This window comes from Mugil cephalus, chromosome 10, assembly GCF_022458985.1.
Source record: "Mugil cephalus isolate CIBA_MC_2020 chromosome 10, CIBA_Mcephalus_1.1, whole genome shotgun sequence".
Lineage (NCBI taxonomy): Eukaryota > Metazoa > Chordata > Actinopteri > Mugiliformes > Mugilidae > Mugil > Mugil cephalus.
The window spans coordinates 2,839,885-2,858,642 of record NC_061779.1 but is presented as its reverse complement, the minus strand read 5'-3'; the positions used below and the strand labels follow the sequence as shown (position 1 = coordinate 2,858,642).

Here is an 18,758-nt window from a genome sequence, read left to right as displayed (position 1 = left end):
CTCTCATTGTCTTCAAATAAGCAGTGGACTGAGGTCTTGATAAACTGGGCTGACACAGGAAAACAGACATTTGAAGGGAGGAGAAGGAGGGATATCAGTTTATCTTGATTGTGATTCAGCCTGTGAGCCCTGCAGCCCTTCCCCAGACACACAAGATCTGGTTGTACTCGAATAACCCTGGGTTTAGATCCTCCAAAGTCTCTAAGAACACTGTTGATTCTTATTTATTCTCACTCGGTAATGAAGCTCAATTTGGTCTGGGAAGTATTTCAGAAGACAAACATTTCTGGCTATTTTAACACATCGTTCTTGGGTTAATCTTGGTGCCTCGTGCGCTGTTGTTTTCCGCAGCGATCTGTGATCTATTTTTTTTTTCTGTCTCTTATCGTCTACTTCTGATTGCCTTAAAGAGAGTAAACTACTTGAAAGATGCGGATGGAGCAAAGCATAAAATTGGTAATTGTTCCTGTCTCTGGATAAATGTCAACTTTGTGTCTGTTGCTCAGTCTTTTATGTCGTATCACTTTCAAATAAGGTCAGGATAAACAGAAAAGAATATATATTTATTTTTCAACTATGCACCAGTTTATTCCCATGCAGAAAAACAGTTCTAACTTGGTGTCCGTTTACTTTGTCTTTCTTGATCCGGACCGGCTCTGTCACTCCAATAAAGGAATAAACTGCTATTTTGGGAGCCTGGGGTCACACCACGCTCTTTAGCATTTTCAGTCTTGGCTTTCAGGTTGAGGTAAGAGTCACACTATGGCCCATCTTCCTTCTCTGTGCCCTTGCAAGGTTGCTGCCATGGCAGCACGTGGCCAGGGGTCCGCGAATAATCCTTTTACCTCTTTTTGCCTGTGGGCACCGTACATCACTCATAATCACGTTAACCACCAAAATCATCAGGCAAAAGCGGCACAAATTCACTTGATGAGGTTGTTGCTGCGAAAAGAAACAGACAGAGTGGCAGAAAGCAACGAGGTGTTCTCTTCCCCTGTTGTGTGCGCATTTGTTTTGTTTTTTTTAGTTGTTTTTTTTTTTTTTTCAATCAAATCTAATTTGTGAAGAGCTGTGGAGATTGGATTGAGCTGATAAAGTGACTTAATTTTCCACAGTTGACTTTCTCTGGGTAACCTTTATGTAAAGCCCTGGGGTCAAAGCTTTGATTATGGTCTAAAGATGACTAAAGTGTATCCAACTTGGTGGTTGGAACCACACAGCTTCACTGTGTAATGTAATGTAAATGTTAATCAAATAAATGCTTAGTAAGAAATTGTAGATACTTAAAATTTTATACATATACTCGATAATATCAAGAAGTTGTACCGTAAATATCATTTATAGCATTTAGGGAGATCACATTCAGAAACTGCTCTTTGTTTCAAGGCTTTACAAAAGGTCATATATACTGTATGGGCAGGGATGGGATTTGCGTGTTTGACGTCAGAAACTGCAAACTAATGATCCAATAAAAAGGGAAACCTGCCTGGAAAAAAGGGGAAACCGTGGCCACGCAGCTCAGTCGGAGAGGTCGAGACAACGCCACGGCCACGCTGTCACTTCTCAAGTCAACACAGAAGACCTGAGAGCCTCAAACATGCCGCTTTCCAGCAGCTCCACGTCCTCCACGAAGAGCATCCGCAGAGCAGCATCCGAGCTGGAGAGGTCTGATTCCATCACGGTAGGAAACATCTGCATAAACAATTTTACAACAGTCACTTCTGATTGTAGATTACGAGCTCATTTAGATTAAAAGTTCATCATTTACATCATTCTTTTTTTCTCTCTCTCTCTTTCCCCCCAGTGATATGTCAAAATGGTGTTTATTACGCAGCAGTGGCGCCTGGTGCGCACACTGTCTTATGCAAATAGATTAAAACGCACGTCGCAAATATTACTTAACATTTACTAAATATGTGCTGCGGTAGCTGCTAAGTCTTAACTATATATCGTAAAGTTGATATTTATTGCAGAGCTGCTCTAGCGCGCGTTTGGAGACGTAAAGCGATGCCATAAAACATCCAAAGAGATGCACCAAAAAAAAAAAAAAAAAAAAAGTTAGAAAACCCAACAATTACCTCTCTCCTTTGCGTTGTCTGCCCGTGACTGAAATCAAAACGTGCGGCACAATAATTTCTCTTTCTGGAACAGTCCCCAAGATTCGTCGGGAGACGCCAGAGCTTGATCGAGGACGCGCGCAAGGAGAGAGAAGCCGCCGCCGCAGCGGCAGAAGCAGCAGAGGCCAGCGAACAGATAGTGTTTGAGGAGGACGATGGAAAAGCTCTTCTCAACCTCTTCTTCACCTTAAGAAGCTCGAAGACTCCGGCACTGTCGCGGACGCTCAAAGTTTTTGAGGTATCACAACGAGAATTAAACAATGACTACATTTATAAAGGATTTATAACTTTTAACTGCTGCGTTTAGTGATTATAAATAAATGGATAATTTGCTGATGCTTTACATATATTTTTAGTTTTTGGTTGCTGTAATGTGAAAAAAAAATCTAGTTAGCATTGATTTGGTCCATCTGAGAATAATAATATAATAAACAGTGATTATCTAGTAATGTACTCGTGTGTTTCTCACTCCCTGATAACCCAGCCAGTCTGCAGTAAATGTTAGCTAAGTTAAAATGTCGTGCAGCGTTTGACGAGGAAAGCAGTCAGAGCAAATATTCACAACCTTGCAATTGGCGCCACAATATCTATTCATGACCCGGCTACAGTTTACACCTGTAAAGAATGAACACGTTATTTATCAGCCATTAAAGGAAATGATTACGCGTTTTAGTTCCAAACCAAAAACTGTGTAATAAGACACAGTAGGCGACACATTGTCATTGTTAATAAAGCTGTGTTTTGTATATTATCCTGCATATTCCAATACTTGTTTATTTTAAAATCCCCAAAAAACAAACAAACAAAAACAACTGTTGCATCTTTTAAATGCTGTGCATCCAGATTTCTCCCCTTAATGTCACGTGTGATGTATATTTTGTTTAATGCCTTTAAATGTGATCTTACTACAGGTGCTAGAGTTACATTTCTGAATGTTTCAGACATTTGAAGCCAAAATTCACCACTTGGAGACGCGGCCGTGCCGGAAGCCGAAGGACAACCTCGGAGGCCTGGAGTACTTTGTTCGCTGCGAGGTGCACCTCTCAGACGTCAGCACTCTGATCAGCTCCATCAAGAGGAACGCAGAGGACGTCAAAACCACCAAAGAAGTCAAATGTGATACACCTGCACTTGCTTTCTGAAATAAATGTTATAAATACATGAAAATGTTGCATGAGTAAGTTAAAAAAAAAAAAAAAAAGAGCAGAAAAACTGATTTTTCTTCTTCTGCTTTTTTCCATAGTTCACTGGTTCCCAAAGAAAATCGCGGATTTGGACCGATGTCATCATCTGGTCACAAAATTTGATCCAGACTTAGACCAAGACCATCCTGTAACTACTGACTCTTTGCAGCAGGCTTTAATAATTCTCATAAACATGCTTCATGTTGCCGGACCGATACGTCATGGCAACAGGAAAATGTGATCAGTATTTGATATATTTGATTTGTAGGGCTACACAGACCCGGCCTACAGACAGAGGAGGAAAATGATCGGAGACATCGCCTTCAGATACAGACAGTGAGATACGGCCTTTTGCCTAAATACTGCACAGACGAGCTTAAAAAACAGACATGAAACAAAAAAGAAAAATTCGATTACTCCTGATAAATGTGTACATGTGCTTGTACTTAGCGGGCAGTTAATTCCCCGAGTGGAATACACCGAAGAGGAGATTGGCACGTGGTAAGCAGTGTCCTGCTGTTTTTATCATAATATAATCTAACTTCTGAGACAGTTGCATGTGATTTGTCTTTCTTGAATGCCTCGCTAAATGAGTTACAGATGGAGGGCGCTAGAAGAGCAGTCTTGAAGTTGCAGCTTGTCTGAGCTCTCAAGTGTTACTTGGATAGTTTTAGGCAAAAGGAAAAGTTACAGATTTATGATGCACCCTGATTTATAGCACTTATCAATAGGAAGTCAAAGGCTTTGACATTAGAATTAGACAATCTATAAAATACATGCTTTTAAAAAGGTTCATTCAGATGCAAGAATCCTTTATTTAACATATTGTTTGGCAAATTTTAGCCACTTCTCGGTTAGTGGTCTCCCTGCTTTTTAATGACGAGGAGCATAAATCTGAATGTTTGATTACGTCTCCAACTAGGCGGGAGGTGTATTCAACTTTGAGAGACTTGTACAGCACCCATGCCTGCACTGAATACCTGGAGGCCTTCCGCCTGCTAGAACGGCACTGCGGCTACTCTCCGGACAAAATCCCCCAGTTGGAAGACGTGTCTCGCTTCCTGAAAGGTAAAGAAAAGAAAGAGGAACAACGTAAAGGAATGACAACCAGATTAATACGCTGTCCACCTCCCTCCATGTCTTTATCCTCTTTATGCAAATTCATTACTTACTCTGTACTGCATACAATCCTGTGCAACATCCAGCAGTCACTATCTGTTTGCAATTCAATACCTAAGGCTTGTCATTCAATCATTTTTGTTGTAATTCATTGCTCTTTGTATATATGCCAATACTCATATTGTTTATTGCATTCTAGCTTATTATTTACCTTTCCCACAGTCCACTCTTTATTCTTGTTACTTTTCTGCACCATGTACGCTGTTGCAAACTGTAATTTCCAAACCGTGGGACAAGTAAAGGTTTTCTATTCTATTCTATTCTATTCCCGACACGCAGAGCGCACCGGCTTCCAGCTGCGTCCAGTGGCAGGTCTGCTCTCAGCCAGAGATTTTCTGGCCAGTTTGGCCTTTCGCATTTTCCAGTGCACCCAGTACATCCGGCACGCCTCCTCCCCGATGCACTCCCCGGAGCCGTGAGTACTCCTGCCTGCTTCGCATTTCAGCCCAATGCTGCGCGAGCTGCCTCTTTTGAAGTGACGTGAAGTAGTGCTTCGATTTAGCGCGGCCTTTCTATCTTTATCTCAGAACATGTTGGATAAGTTTACACAGAAATAAAGCGACAGCATGTGGTAAGAAAACAAACAAAATTAAACAAAAAGATTGAGAGACGTAGGATGAAACAGACGTTTGGCTACTTGCTGTAGATGTAAAGCTTCTAAAAACAAATGAAATGAAAACACTGTGCGCACACAGTCATTGAATGTTAAAGTCTAGTGTTAAATTTAGCTTTTTTCATCTGTGCCGCCTTTTCTCAGTGACTGCGTCCATGAACTGTTGGGCCACGTGCCCATGCTGGCCGACCGCACCTTCGCCCAGTTTTCACAGGTCAGTATCAGCGACACTCGCCTCTTCGCTGAACATTACTCGTGTTTCAGTAATAATTTATTGTTTTTTTTCTGCAGAACCTCGGTCTGGCTTCACTGGGGGCTTCGGATGAAGATATTGAGAAACTGTCCACAGTAAGACTCCAACAACACCACGTACAGGGACTGTGTACAAATTACTGAGTGCGAGAGAAGGGCTGAGCTTTGAGTTTGAAATAAATTTCAAGTGTAACATGTTCATATGTAATGAGTTCGTACACGTCCTAATATGCAAATTAAGGATGTACTTATATTCAGAATTATTAAAAATGTATTTTTCGTCACACTTGAAACTTTCCGGTCCGATTACTTTCGTACAGTCCCTCAACTAAAACATATCATATAAAAATGAGACGCCCCAGTTTCCCCTTTCTCTCATTTATTCCCATTTCTGCTCCGTCCATCAGCTGTACTGGTTCACAGTCGAGTATGGCTTATGCAAACAGAACGGCGAGGTGAAGGCTTACGGAGCCGGGCTGCTCTCTTCGTATGGCGAACTCGTGGTGCGTTCCGGCGGTTTTTGCTTTCTGCTGTTGTCGTTTATTTTTTCTGTAAGATGCAGCAATCACTTCCAGCCCCGTCGGCTCATTCTCCATCTTCCTCCCTCCCAGCACTCCCTGTCCGACGAACCAGAGACCAGGGAGTTTGATCCAGAGGCTGCAGCGGTGCAGCCCTACCAGGACCAGACGTACCAACCCGTCTACTTTATATCTGAGAGTTTTTCAGACGCAAAGGAGAAATTCAGGTAGTTTTTTTGTTTGTTTTAGTTTTAGTTTTTTTTTTTTTGCTTGTGACACGCAAACGACAGCACTCGGAGATAGAGAGAAGGAGAAAGATTAAAAAAAAAAAAAAAAAACGAGGAGAGAGGTTATGTAAGGACAAGGTCAGAGAACAGCCAGCCAACCCCCGAGGCCACAAACTTTTGTAGGTCAGCCATAGCAGCCAGAAGACAGCTGTTACTAATGTAGTCTTACTTACCAAGGCAAAACTCTGGAGTTTTGTTTGGCAAACACATCAAATGTTGCCCTGCAAAACAAGTAGCTTTAGTGAGTGTTTTGACAGGATTCAGACTTGAACATCAGCACGGGATGTTTGGAAAGCGTAGTAAATATGATCTAGAATACGTTATGAGTACCGTCAGAAAGGCTTCTCGTGCTATGGAAATATCTGTATTGGTTTTTTTGGGTCACTTAAAGGTAAGTTTCTTCTCGCCAAGTGAATTATTTGGGTTTTTCTAGTTCTTAGACAGGGCAGACTTAATGCATACATTCATGAGGAGCTCAAAAACAGTTCTCCGCTTTCTAACCTTCTTCACGTCTTAAAATTTAAAATTCTAACCAGGACTTACGTAACCGGCATCAAGCGGCCGTTCTCGGTGAGGTTCGACCCGTACACCAGCAGCATCGAAGTCCTGGACAACCCGCTGAAGATCCAAGGAGGCCTGGAGGGCGTGAAGGACGACCTGAAGGCGCTGACAGACGCCCTGAGCATTTTATCATGAGTTCCGTGACCACCCTGCTGTTGTTTGCTTCCTCTCCGCTGAGCTCCGCAATGTCCGGCAAGACCAATGTGTTCTTCTTTCTGTGCTGTGCTCCACTATGACGCTGAGTTGTTGCTTGTCGTGGCCGGCTGGTTGGTTGGTTGGTTGGTTGGTTGGTTAATTAATTAACAAGGTCACAACCATTAAAACCTCAAAACACAGCACCGCCAAAAAAGGTTCCAAAGATGTTTCGCGCCTCTCTGCATGTGAAATGATAGCGTTTTACCGACTGGGCCGTCAAATCCAGCTTTTATTTAAAAAATAATAATAAAAAAATAAAGCGAAAGTGTGTCGTTTGAGAATCGTGTCAAAATTGGAACCAAAATCAAAGGGAACTGTGATTATGAATGTATTAAACTAAAATAAATAAATAAATGAGTATATTAAAGTATTTTAAAGTCAAAGAGACATAACAGTGTAGATTAATATTTTAACCATTTATTTTACCTAGAAAAAAAAATCTATAAACTGTAACTATAACTATAAACTATAACTGCCTTTATTTTACAGATGTGTGTATTCGGTATTTGAGTAAATGGACTTGCTGATTGATTTTTGGTCTTTGGTATTTTATGCTGTTTTTGTCTTGCAGTGTAAATGCATAGCAGAAAAATAATGCAAATCTAAAATTCTGTGTAATAATCTGTTGATAACAATCTGTCAAAGAATAAAGAACTGCAAACTGACATGTCGTCTTGTTTAACGCACTGGTTCAGTTTCAACCCTACAGCTCAAGTAAAAGCATAACTTTATAACATTTTGTTAGAATAACTTGTCACATTGTTCATCACATTACTTGAAGATGCTTGGTTTTGCATTTTTCTGCCACTAGAGGGAGCAGTACAAGCAGGATGTACCTGCCTGAAATTAACCTCAACAGATATTTATAGAGTGCATCAAAGGAATAAATTTACTTAAAGCTTTAGTTTGTGAGAACCTACAATATGCAACAGTTACTGTGACGTCATTCTGGACTCAAAAATTCTCAATTATGAGATTTGAATGGCAAAATAAACAAATAGACAGAAAACTACATTTATAGTAATATATTTACATATTAATATAATTCTTAGTTTTAAAATTAAAAAAAAAAGTATTGCACGACCACTGTCTAAAGGAACACCTACATTTATGGTGAAAGTGAGGTTGCACCATAAATAGAACCAGTAGTACCATTCACACATTGTTAAAGAGTTTAACTGTAATTCCATATGAAAGAATGAGAGGGGAGGGGGTGGGGGGGCTTTGTCCGGACACATTTCCCTCTGGTCAGCTCTGGGGCTGTGAATCAGATCCTGGACCAGGACTCCAGCACCGAGCAGCTGCTGAAAAGCTGACAAACAAACGGAGGTTCACCGAGAGAGCCAGTAGGTGTCAGTCTGAGTCTGAGGTCCAGGTTTCTACATTCTGCAGAGAAGACACACTTACATAAGGGAACCCTCATATACTTACACAAAAAAAAAAAAAAAAAAAAAAGTGAATGTACTCACTTGTATGTAAAATCACATTTTCCTACTGACTGTTTTCAGCCCCTTTTGTCTATTGTGTGCAGGATCTGGGTAAGAATTTACAGCTTGAATCCTCAGAGGGAGTTTATGTCTCATCTATAATATATATATATATATATACACACACACACACACACACACACACACACACACACACACTGATTATGATTCCTATTCACTGTCTTCTACTACTGCATCCATGCTGTAGGCCATGAAGCTACATTTCTAACTCAACTAAATGTCTGCACCTTTGAGGCTCTGCTACATCCTCCTGCTGTCATGCTCCTTTCTGGTTTGGGCATGCTCTTCTTATCCGGCCCCATTGTCAGGCACCTTTGACCCCAGTGACTACATCTACACCTGAGTCAGAGGAAAGCCGCAGACCTTGGCCACACCGATTCCACTGGGCGTTAATCTTAATTATAAAAAGGGCGGGGACATTGACATTTTTCTTGGAGTCGAAGGAATTACATCTATTCATATTCAGCCTGCGCCCTGTGTGTAAACATTGTGACTGTAGGTTACAGTGCGTAAACGTGGAAAATGCCTATGGAAGTGTTCCATATTTTCTGACTCTTTCCCTCTCGTTCTCTCCCTTGCTCTTTTTCTCCCTTTAAGCACTTTTCCATGAAACGTCTCTGGGCCATTTTTTTTATCAGCCGTGAAGAGGAGGAGGAGCGAGGGAGTGGGGTGGGTGTAAGGGGCGTGTTTTAGTATATAATACTTCTCCCTGAGAAGTTTTGCCTGTCGCCTGGTCTTTGGGACAGCCTCTCACACACCATCTCTATAGCCTCACCAACTGGGAAACTAACTCACCTGCAATCTCTCCAACCAAATAACTCCCAGTATTATTATTTTTTTTTTGACTACTGCCATCTGACATGGAAATCCAGCAAAGACACGGACACCACACACTTTGCCACACCTGCCGGAGAACAGAGAGCAGCAGAATGAAGGTAATCAGAGGGAGCAAATAGTTTTTATACTCTGCGGTTGTGCCGTGCGCGCAATGAATGACTTGTGGCAGGGCTGCAGCATCATTGTCATGGCTTTTTAAGTGCGAAACGCGCCTCGGGTTCGGCGTTCCTCGCATCAGTTTTGTGCAGTAGGAGCAACCGGACATCTCTTAATTTGCATGCAGCAGAGAAAGTACAGGATGCGTAATGACACGGAGGGCGCTCGAAGCTTTACGCGCGCTGCTTTTTTTTACGGGATAGGAGATAATTTGTTATTTTAGTCTCCTCTGGTCTTCTTGTCTGGATGGTACGACTTTCATTGGACGCGGAGCAATCAGCTGGTCTTTTCGCCGGCAGATAGGGGGCGGTAGGTCTGAGGGTCAGTGAGCTCACTCCAGGGTGAGCCAGGGGAAAATATATGCTGAGTATGGCTTTTCGGGTAGTTAACTATCGAGCAGCCGGCTTTGCAACTTTTGGGAGTTGTGTAAGAGTGTGAAGGCTAGAGATACTGTCGACTTTTTTCCTCCAGAATAAGCACTTCTCCCAGGTGCGGCACACATGACAGCAGCTAAAAGTCCGCGGAGGAAATCTGGAAATCTGTGAATCTGCACATTTGACATCATTCGTTTCACGCAGTAGTCTTTTTTTTCTGAATCAGTTAGGTCAGTGTAGAAAACAGCATTTGACTATTGGAGTCGTGCATGTTGTGCAATAAGAATGAGTGAGGCTGGCTCATCATATATTGCTCTGAAACATCTGGCTGTCATATGTTTTTTTCTTTTCTTTTCTTTATATAAATCGTGTGTGTTACCACTTTGTGAATTGCGTGGCTGCATTTCTCGCCCCTGTGCTTCATTCTTGCATTACGTGTTTCTGTCTGCAGGTCAAGAAGATGTCTTCAAGCAGTCGTGCGCTGCTGTTTGCTCTGGCCCTGACGCTCTACGTTGTGGAAATGGCCTCGGCAGAGACGCTGTGTGGGGGAGAACTGGTGGATGCGCTGCAGTTTGTCTGTGGAGACAGAGGCTTCTATTTCAGTAGGTTCAGAACCGTTGCAAGTTTTTGTTTTTTCACGACTAGCTGCGCAAATGTTGATTCGCCTTTTTTATTTCCCTCTGCTGAATCTCTCTGTTGTTCATTCGCACACATCTGTTTGGATAGCTGAGACTCTGTGGCTGTGTGGTATGCGTGTTTGCTATTTTTCTTTCTCACGCACTCGCGCACGCACCCCCCCCCCACACACACACACGCACGCACGCACACACACACACACACACACACCAGAGACAGAGAGGGAGAGGGTGATTATAGTCAGCTGTGTGTCTTAAGACCTCGTCCAGGCTGCTCTGCTGAGTCTGCTTACAACCCATACCTCTCATTGCATATGAAAGGCTGGCGAGCTGCGAAGGCACACACACGACCCAGGGACACAATGGGCCGCTTGTTTACCAGTAAAGTAATAGCACCCCAAGAGGCATGCTCAGTCACCTCAGCACCAGTGTTCCCAGACCAGGAGACCAGGAGACCACGCTGATGAGTCTGGCGGTGGCGGTGGAGGTTGGCTTGGGTGTTGATGTCAGATCATTAACATCCGTTCTGATCATCGCTCCCATTGTCGTAATGATGGGATGGCTCCGGAGCCGTGTGTGAAAGCACCGTGGCAGCTGTTAATCCTCAACGGGATAAGCTTCTGTTTGCACCGTCTGCACTGTTTGTGACACAGCCCGTACGACTTCACCTTCTTCTCATTATTCTGCTTTTCAACCTTTTTTTTTCTTTCTTTTTCTTTTTTTTGGGGGTGGAGAGGGGGGGTTAAAAAAAAAACAACAAGATATTAGCCACGTCCCACCCACTGCTCCTTGCCTTTGACTGACAAGCAGTTTCTTTGTGTAGCTGCTTGCCACGGAAGCTTCTCTCCAATCAGAAAGATCATTATCCAATTTGGGCCGACATACTCGATGTGCTCCCTCCTCCTCTTCGCCTTCCATTCCTCCTCCTCCTCCTCCTCCTCCTCCTCCTCCTCCAGGATCACCCTCTCTTTCTCTCTCATGTTCCTCTTCCTGCAATCAAACCTAGCCATCCCTCTCGTGAGATTTCTCCAACATTGTGTGGGTCGCAAGACTTCAAACAAGGCTGTTATTGATCGGGGATAATGTTCCCCTGTGCAACATGCTAGCCATCCACCCCCTCGCCGTATTCTTCTACACCTTTTTCTCGAATGTCTTTTGTTTTGCACCCCATCCCTTCCCCTCCCCTCCCCTCCCCTCCCTCCCCTCCCGCTTTGACCCTCACGCTCCCTCCCTGCGCTGATCCATTTTCTCCTGTTTTCTCTACCTCTCCGCCCCTCCTTCTCCTCGCTCCTTCCTCGGCCCTCTTTATCTCTGCTGACTTGGCAAAGGACAAGGTCACAGAAGAGTTTCCATTTTATGTATTTGCTCAACCCCAGGGTCTGTCTGAGAGCTTAGCTGTCTCTTTGGCTCTCTTTTGGTCTCCACGGCACAGGGTGTTTACTTGTGTATTCACTCATTTAAGGACTTCCAGATAGCCCTAATCAGATTATCCCCTACAAACAAAAAGATTTGTTGCAGTTGGTCATAGATTTCCTTTTATCCTCTTTGCTCCGAGGGCTCCTATGATTGTCGAAGTAATCCTCGAAAAAACAACCCAGATTCATTTCTGCTGCGTTTCAAGGCTTTAACCTCACCCTCCTCATCCTCATTCCTTCTGCTGTTTCTCCTCAGGTAGGCCAACCAGCAGGGGTAACAACCGGCGCACCCAGAGCAGTGGGATCGTAGAGGAGTGTTGTTTCCGTAGCTGTAACCTCCACCTGCTGGAGCAGTACTGTGCCAAACCCGCCAAGTCCGAAAGGGACGTGTCGGCCACCTCTCTACAGGTCATACCCGTGATGCCCGCACTAAAACAGGTACGTCTGAGCGACAGCAACAACACGCCAGTATGGGAAACAGTGCTAATCCCCGTCGCTATCTGAGCTCCCATCGCCTGCGCCTCCATTCACCCCTGAGCCTCGCCCCCATGTCACTGACACCGAGCACAGACTGACAGCCGCGGAAAAGCAGGTTTATCTCGTTAAAATTGGTCGACGGTAAGCAGTTACCTGCCGTGCAAAGTGCTGACCCCGGTGGAAAACATCAAGGCAGTCACAGCACATTGTATGAGGTAACGGTCCCGGCGAGCCCGTGAGACGGTGGAGGCTGCTGGTGCGTAACACAACAACGCGCTCTAGCTGTGTGATTATTAGTCACGGAACAGCAAGTCCTCCAGAAGATATTTGGCGGTCAAAAACCTGGCCAGCAGAACTTTTGCGGAATAGACCACAAAGTTACAGGGAATTGTCAAAGAGATTCAAGTCCTTTCACTGGAGTCACAAGACCGAGCCGTGGCCGCTGGCCAGCCCTCTTAAAGTCCCTTGAAACTTTCTTTAGACGAGCCCAGAAAGGTGTTTATAACGCTTGTCAGTGAGAGGTTGAGCGTGCTGGTGACAGCGAGATTGCTGCAGATGTAAAATAAATACATGAAGAAATATTGCAAATGTCCAAATTAGCGGTTAGTCTGTGTGAAATGCAAAAAAAACCCAAACCAAAACAAAACAAAACAAAAAAAAAAAAAACAGGCTGCTGGGGAATTAGTTTGGACATGTCCCTAGTCTGTCTGTGTTGGAAGACTTGATGGGTACAGCCTGCTCTGAGGGCCAGCTGTTCTTAGGCTATTGAGCAGGCCTTAGAGTGAATGAAGGGAGATAAACACTCTTCAAGTGGCAGGACCAAAACAAGCCATTCAGATGGAGCACTGGCTACTCACGCATAAATTCAAGCTTCGCTGCCACCACTCCCACTTTGTCTCAATCTCTGGTGCTTGGGGACAACACTGGGCCTGCTGTGCAAGAATAGAAGTTTTGAAATGACAATGTGTTTATGTGTCCTTTCATTCGGCCTGTGGAGGTTACGCAGTTCAGTGAGTCGTCGGGTGAATGGCGACGCGCCCCTCATATGTATATGAGGCGAGTGACCGCCCTTCCCTTTGACAGTATGTTAAAGAGGCTGAACTAAGCACTTGTTGACAGCTTCTTTCAGTCAAGGAAACCAAAACAAGGGCAAGGCGAGTCTGTTATGACGTTCGGCGCTCTAAGAATGACATTTGATTTCCATTTTGCTCTCCCAACAATGACTGAATGTTTTCGCAGAATAAACAAGGCTTTCCTCCATTGTAATAAGCACTAGCACAATATCTTATCACCACGCTAATGAACTGACTCACTCTTTTCCCTTTTTCCTTTATTTTCGCCGGCACGCCACAATAGGAAATCACAAGGAAGCAGCATGTGACCGTCAAGTATTCCAAATACGAGGTGTGGCAGAGGAAGGCGGCCCAGCGGCTCCGGAGGGGCGTCCCTGCCATCCTGAGGGCCAAAAAGTTTCGGAGGCAGGCGGAGAAGATAAAGGCCCAGGAGCAGTCAATCTTCCACAGGCCCCTGATCAGCCTGCCGAGCAAACTTCCTCCGGTGTTGCTCACCACGGACAACTTTGTCAACCACAAATGAGCCCCGCTGCCAGCCCTTTGCACAGACAAGAGTTTTGAGGGTGAAAAAAAAGACTAGGGGATTATAGCTTTGTCTCTGACGTCATTTCTGTGGCAGTCCTCTTTGACCTCCCCTGCCCTGTCCGAGCCCACCAATCCCCCCCACCCCACCCGCCCGCCCAACCACCAAACCCTGCTCTAGTCCACTACGTCTTGAATGAACCTGTGGCCCTTTTCTAACGCCCGCTCTCCGCCCCCCTCCACCTCCACCTCCACCTCCTCACCCTCCACCTCCCCTCCTCAACCAACTCATCCTCCTCCGGCACACAAACATTGCCTTCACATTCTTCCTGTCTGAACTCTTTCGCTCCGTCTCTCTTTCAGTCACTGATGCAAAAGGCACAAACACAAACAAAAAAAAAAGTTAACAATTCGGCTGAATGCAATTCAGGTGGATCCGTAAGCAAAAGAGAAAAAAAGGGAAGAGAGAAGCGAAGATGAAAGAGATCTGTGGTTTGCAAGTGTCAAGAGGACACCTAGCGGAATGTTTTTTTTTTTTTTTTTTTTTTTGTCCTTGTGGAAGACAACTGAAAGTGAAGAGCAGCTTGCATGAAAGAATCCATTCCACGTCATTTTTTTTTTCCTGAGGCAAAAAGAAAATCTCTGTTAGTACTTTTTTCTTATTAGTTTGCACCTCTACCTATAAAGGGACTTCCACACTGTAAGGAATTATTTTGTAAAATTAGATTCCTGTTCCAGCACCTTTTTGATCACAAACAAAAAGCAGAAAAGAGTCTGCAAAATTGCACATTGCCACGGATTACGTCAAAGTAAAGAAAAAAAGGCACTATTTTTTTATGAACAATGAACGTGTAGCTTAAAAAAATGTCATGGTGCTAGCTTTGGGAATGGACTCAAAGATGAGGTTGAAAAGCACGTTTTTTTTTTTTTTCTTTGAATGAATATTAAAACTTTCCGTTTTAAGGAAAGTGTGACTTTAATAAAGGAAAAATAAAGGATATGGGGGAGCTCCTGGCAGTGGCAATGTCAAGGGGGAAGAGTCACTGAGGAAAAAAAAAAAAGAAATGGGCTGTGTTGGCATCTAGGCTCATGGCAAGTGCTAGCGGCTGCTCATTACAAGTTTGCCAGCATACGCGGCTAAGGGGGACCCGAGACCTGGTCCCTGCTAGGGCTGTCCCTCTGAGGCCGCCGGACACACGGAGCAGTGTGGGGACACATATGGGACACCGTGGACCGCCTGGATTGGGACAGTACTATAGTTCTGGGACTGTACTTCCTGTTCGCCATGGCTTTGCAGACTGCTCTGACAGGAAGTAACATGGCAAGGACAAAGAACGAGTGGGATAATGATGATCATATTTTATTTTGTCTTTTTCATATCAATGTTTCAGTGAGAGAAAAAAAAAAAAAAAGAGGAACACCCTTTCAGTTTCTGGTACCGTGACATTCCTGTTTTTCCAAGTTAGGCATTTTTTTTTTTTTTTTTTTTGTTTTCATGGTTATTGTTATGGTGTTATTTTACAGTTTTAAAGAAAGGCACAAAATTTCAATTCAAAGGGAAAAAAACAGCAATAATGTTAACTAACATTTTATTTTTATTGTATATCAGTAGTATTCACATGCTTTTGCCTGAAAACAAATACTTGAAAATATATATATACACGTCTATATATATATATCTATATATGTATTGATGTATGGATATATATATGGATATATAGATATATAATTAGTTTCCAGGGACGTTGTGTTATTTTCCTTTAGTCTGAGCTGTATCTTGCGTAATGAGCCGCCAAGCTTTTTTGTTTGTTTGTTGAAATACAAATAAGGGCACTGTATAAAGGCATTATTTATTTTGTTATAAAATATATTTGAGAAATTGGTCCAAATAATATACGTAGCACTGATGCTCAACTGACGGATTTATTTTGTATGATCTCTGTTTTCCAATTGGAGTTGTAAGGCTTTTTTGTAGATGCTTTGTACCAAAAATAATGTCTTTTTTTTTCCCTTTTTATTTTTTCATTTGCCATAGTTACTTTAAATTAATATTTTAACAGCAGCATAGCCTGGATTGCTTAGGCATGTTATGTCACAGAAATAGGCACATACTCTTGAATATGTCGGTCTGCATGGATTTCCAGAAGCCTGTCGGGGTTGTCTGAGAAAAAAGAAAAAAAAAAAAAAAAAAAAAAAAAGGAAAGCATCAGCGAGTGACTTTCTCATCATTAGAAGGAACTAACTGTTCAACATTGATTGTACTCAAACCCACTATGTTTTTGAAGCCACTTTAGTATTGATGGCGGGGGGAGGGGGGTGATATGATCAGTCCTTCATTAAATCATGTCTTCGTAATTGTGCATGGTGTCCTATGATCTTCTGAGGAGCATATGGCTGCTGCTGCTGCTGCTGCTGCTGCTGCTGCGTGTTGGTTGGGTAACGGGGCCGCAAACGTCCGCTCAGCTGTAGATTTAGGGTTTAGCCGAGTCGTTGCATCGACGCCCCTGAACCGGAGGTAACGGCTGCTAAGATGCTAGCAGCTATCAAAGGTCACGCAGAGGTCATTGTCTGAGAGACCCGTCTACCTGTGTCTCCATCTTATCTATCTTACGTCTCCATCTGTCATATTTATGTCTCCGTCCGACGATGACCCCGATGTCCTGCATCATCTGTATTTTCATGACGTGCGTCCGAGCGTGGCAATCCGGCCCCTCACCATCTCCCGATAACGCGTCCGCTGTTATTGGATGAAGGGCTATCACGCTGAACCAATTCTGAAGCACTCAGGAAAACAAACGCCCCTCTCCCCTCCCCCCACCCCCTCCACACACGCCCCACCCACCACCACCGCCACCCACCACCACCACCATCATCACCGCCGCCGTGTTTCTCCGTGGGACGAGTGGAGTAGCAGCCGCCTAGTTTGACTGGTTATCTTGTTGTGGAAGGGCAGTTGAGGCTGTCGCCTGTACCTGGCCACGATGACACAGCTCTCCTGTGACAAACCACTGAAGCCCATGTCAGAAACAAGGTCATTCTGTGCCACGCTATAGTTTTCCGCCTCCCGTGTGTCATGCACCGCCCCCGCGAAACGGAGACTTAATGGATACTCGCCATCCTGTGGTGAAGAGTCAAGAGAATTACTTTTTTTTTTTTTGTTGTTGTTGTTTTCTGTCAGAGATCTCAATTTTTCAAGGCTGCATCTTGTCTCTAACTATATTCTACTTCAGTTGTGCAACAAAGCAGGCAGTGCAATTATTATTATATTATTAATATTATTATTATTATATTTTCTATTTTATTTTATATTTCCTGCTAGGACTGCATTCATTCACTATTGTAATGTTCAAACAGGCTACTCTAGTGTTCCTATGAATGGCGTGAAAGACAACCACTTCTTTTCGCTGAATATGAAGAGATACCTTGCCGAGCAAATGGCAACTTTTTCTTTTGTCAGTAGCTCACTCAGCCTGTGTGTATTTTATTGATTTAACCTCTGCACGCTAGAACGTCCGAAATGCACAATTCATGTACTTTCATTTTTAATATCAATAAAAAAACATTTTATCAAACGTAAAACGGTTCACTGCGTGGTCTGGATGTTTGCTTCCCCTGTCTTGTCCGGGGCCATTCTTTCAAAAAAAAAAAAAAAAAAGTTTCATATCAATTAAATCGCATGTACCCTGTAAATGATTTATTACATCTGGAGGCCTTGCAAACAATCTCCAGCTGCTTTTAGCACCCTCTCTCTTCCTCTCACCCTTCCTCCTCCATCCCTTTCCTGTGATAGGGAAAAGTGCTCCAAAGTGGAAATAAGTGAGAAGCAGACTGGCCGCAACTCCTCTTTCCGTCTTTCCTCTCTCTGCATGCCACACTAAACCTGACGTGCTCCCGCTGCCTCCGACACACCCATCCGTACATCCATCCCTCCGTCCTCCGGCGGCTTGCTAACTACTGGAGCGAGCGCCACTTCAGTGGCTTAGTTCAGTAACCGACATGTCTCAAATTATCACATGCATATTCTGAAAATGGCACGACCTTTCATTGTTGACATGCATGCACATACCCACCCATGAGATGTCTCTCACCGGCCAGATTTACGGCCCAGTATCTTTGTTCCCAGAATGGAATGGTTTGGGCCACTGAGGTTATCTTGGTTCAGCGGAGTTTGCTGTAGCTATTAGCAGTGTTTTAGGTTGGCATCAAAGAGTTTGAACATCGCAGCAAGAGGTGGTGAAATCTCTCTTTTTTTTTTTGGCTGTAGTGCAAAGTTTTGTCTTTCATTGATGAGTTACACATGTGTTGCTTCTGGCGAAGTGGAGACTCTGGTCGGATATCGTTGTAGAGGAGCTCATGTTCTGTGTTGCAGGGTCATAAATCGCTCTATTAAATCACCTTTGCCTGTCTCGTGAAACCTTATTGCCCTACTAAGGACTCCATGCCTCTGCAAAAAGAGCAAAAAACACCAGGAGTGCACGCCGTCAGAAATAGTTGGCGGCTGCACAAGTTCCCATGCAGCAACACTGGGCGTGCATGTAAACACATGATACTGCAATTTGCATGCAAACACACAAAAAATTGTCACACATTTCCACCTCCACCTTTGATCCCCGACAAAAAGGCTTTTCCTGTCACTAACTCTGTGCGTGTGTGTGTGTGTGTGTGTGTGTGTGTGTGTGTGTGTGTGTGCGTGTGTGTGCATGCTCTGGGACTGAACCTGTTCCCTGCAGGTGTTTACGCACCGTATGACTCTACAGCTTGGAGATGAGATCAGGGACTCTCTGGTCCTCAGGGCTCATCGTGTAATGACTCCGCCTGACAGGGCAACGTCTTGCACAACGTACAAGCAAAACCA

The 18,758-nt window shown here is 43.8% G+C and overlaps 2 protein-coding genes across 2 annotated transcripts; both read left to right on the top strand.

Annotated features, from left to right (window-relative positions):
* Nucleotides 1-1,430: 1,430 nt before the first annotated feature.
* th (tyrosine hydroxylase) lies at nucleotides 1,431-7,571 on the top strand. The gene is made up of 13 exons (XM_047595282.1): nucleotides 1,431-1,681; nucleotides 2,152-2,355; nucleotides 3,059-3,233; nucleotides 3,361-3,449; nucleotides 3,570-3,637; nucleotides 3,752-3,802; nucleotides 4,224-4,369; nucleotides 4,760-4,895; nucleotides 5,238-5,307; nucleotides 5,385-5,441; nucleotides 5,753-5,848; nucleotides 5,957-6,090; nucleotides 6,687-7,571. Exons 1-13 carry the CDS (start codon nucleotides 1,598-1,600, stop codon nucleotides 6,844-6,846), a joined length of 1,470 nt encoding a protein of 489 aa, XP_047451238.1. The 5' UTR covers nucleotides 1,431-1,597; the 3' UTR covers nucleotides 6,847-7,571.
* A 1,567-nt stretch (nucleotides 7,572-9,138) lies between these two features.
* igf2b (insulin-like growth factor 2b) lies at nucleotides 9,139-17,482 on the top strand. Its single transcript, XM_047596421.1, has 4 exons — nucleotides 9,139-9,349; nucleotides 10,233-10,383; nucleotides 12,088-12,269; nucleotides 13,665-17,482. Exons 1-4 carry the CDS (start codon nucleotides 9,275-9,277, stop codon nucleotides 13,902-13,904), a joined length of 648 nt encoding a protein of 215 aa, XP_047452377.1. The 5' UTR covers nucleotides 9,139-9,274; the 3' UTR covers nucleotides 13,905-17,482.
* The last annotated feature ends 1,276 nt before the right edge of the window (nucleotides 17,483-18,758 follow it).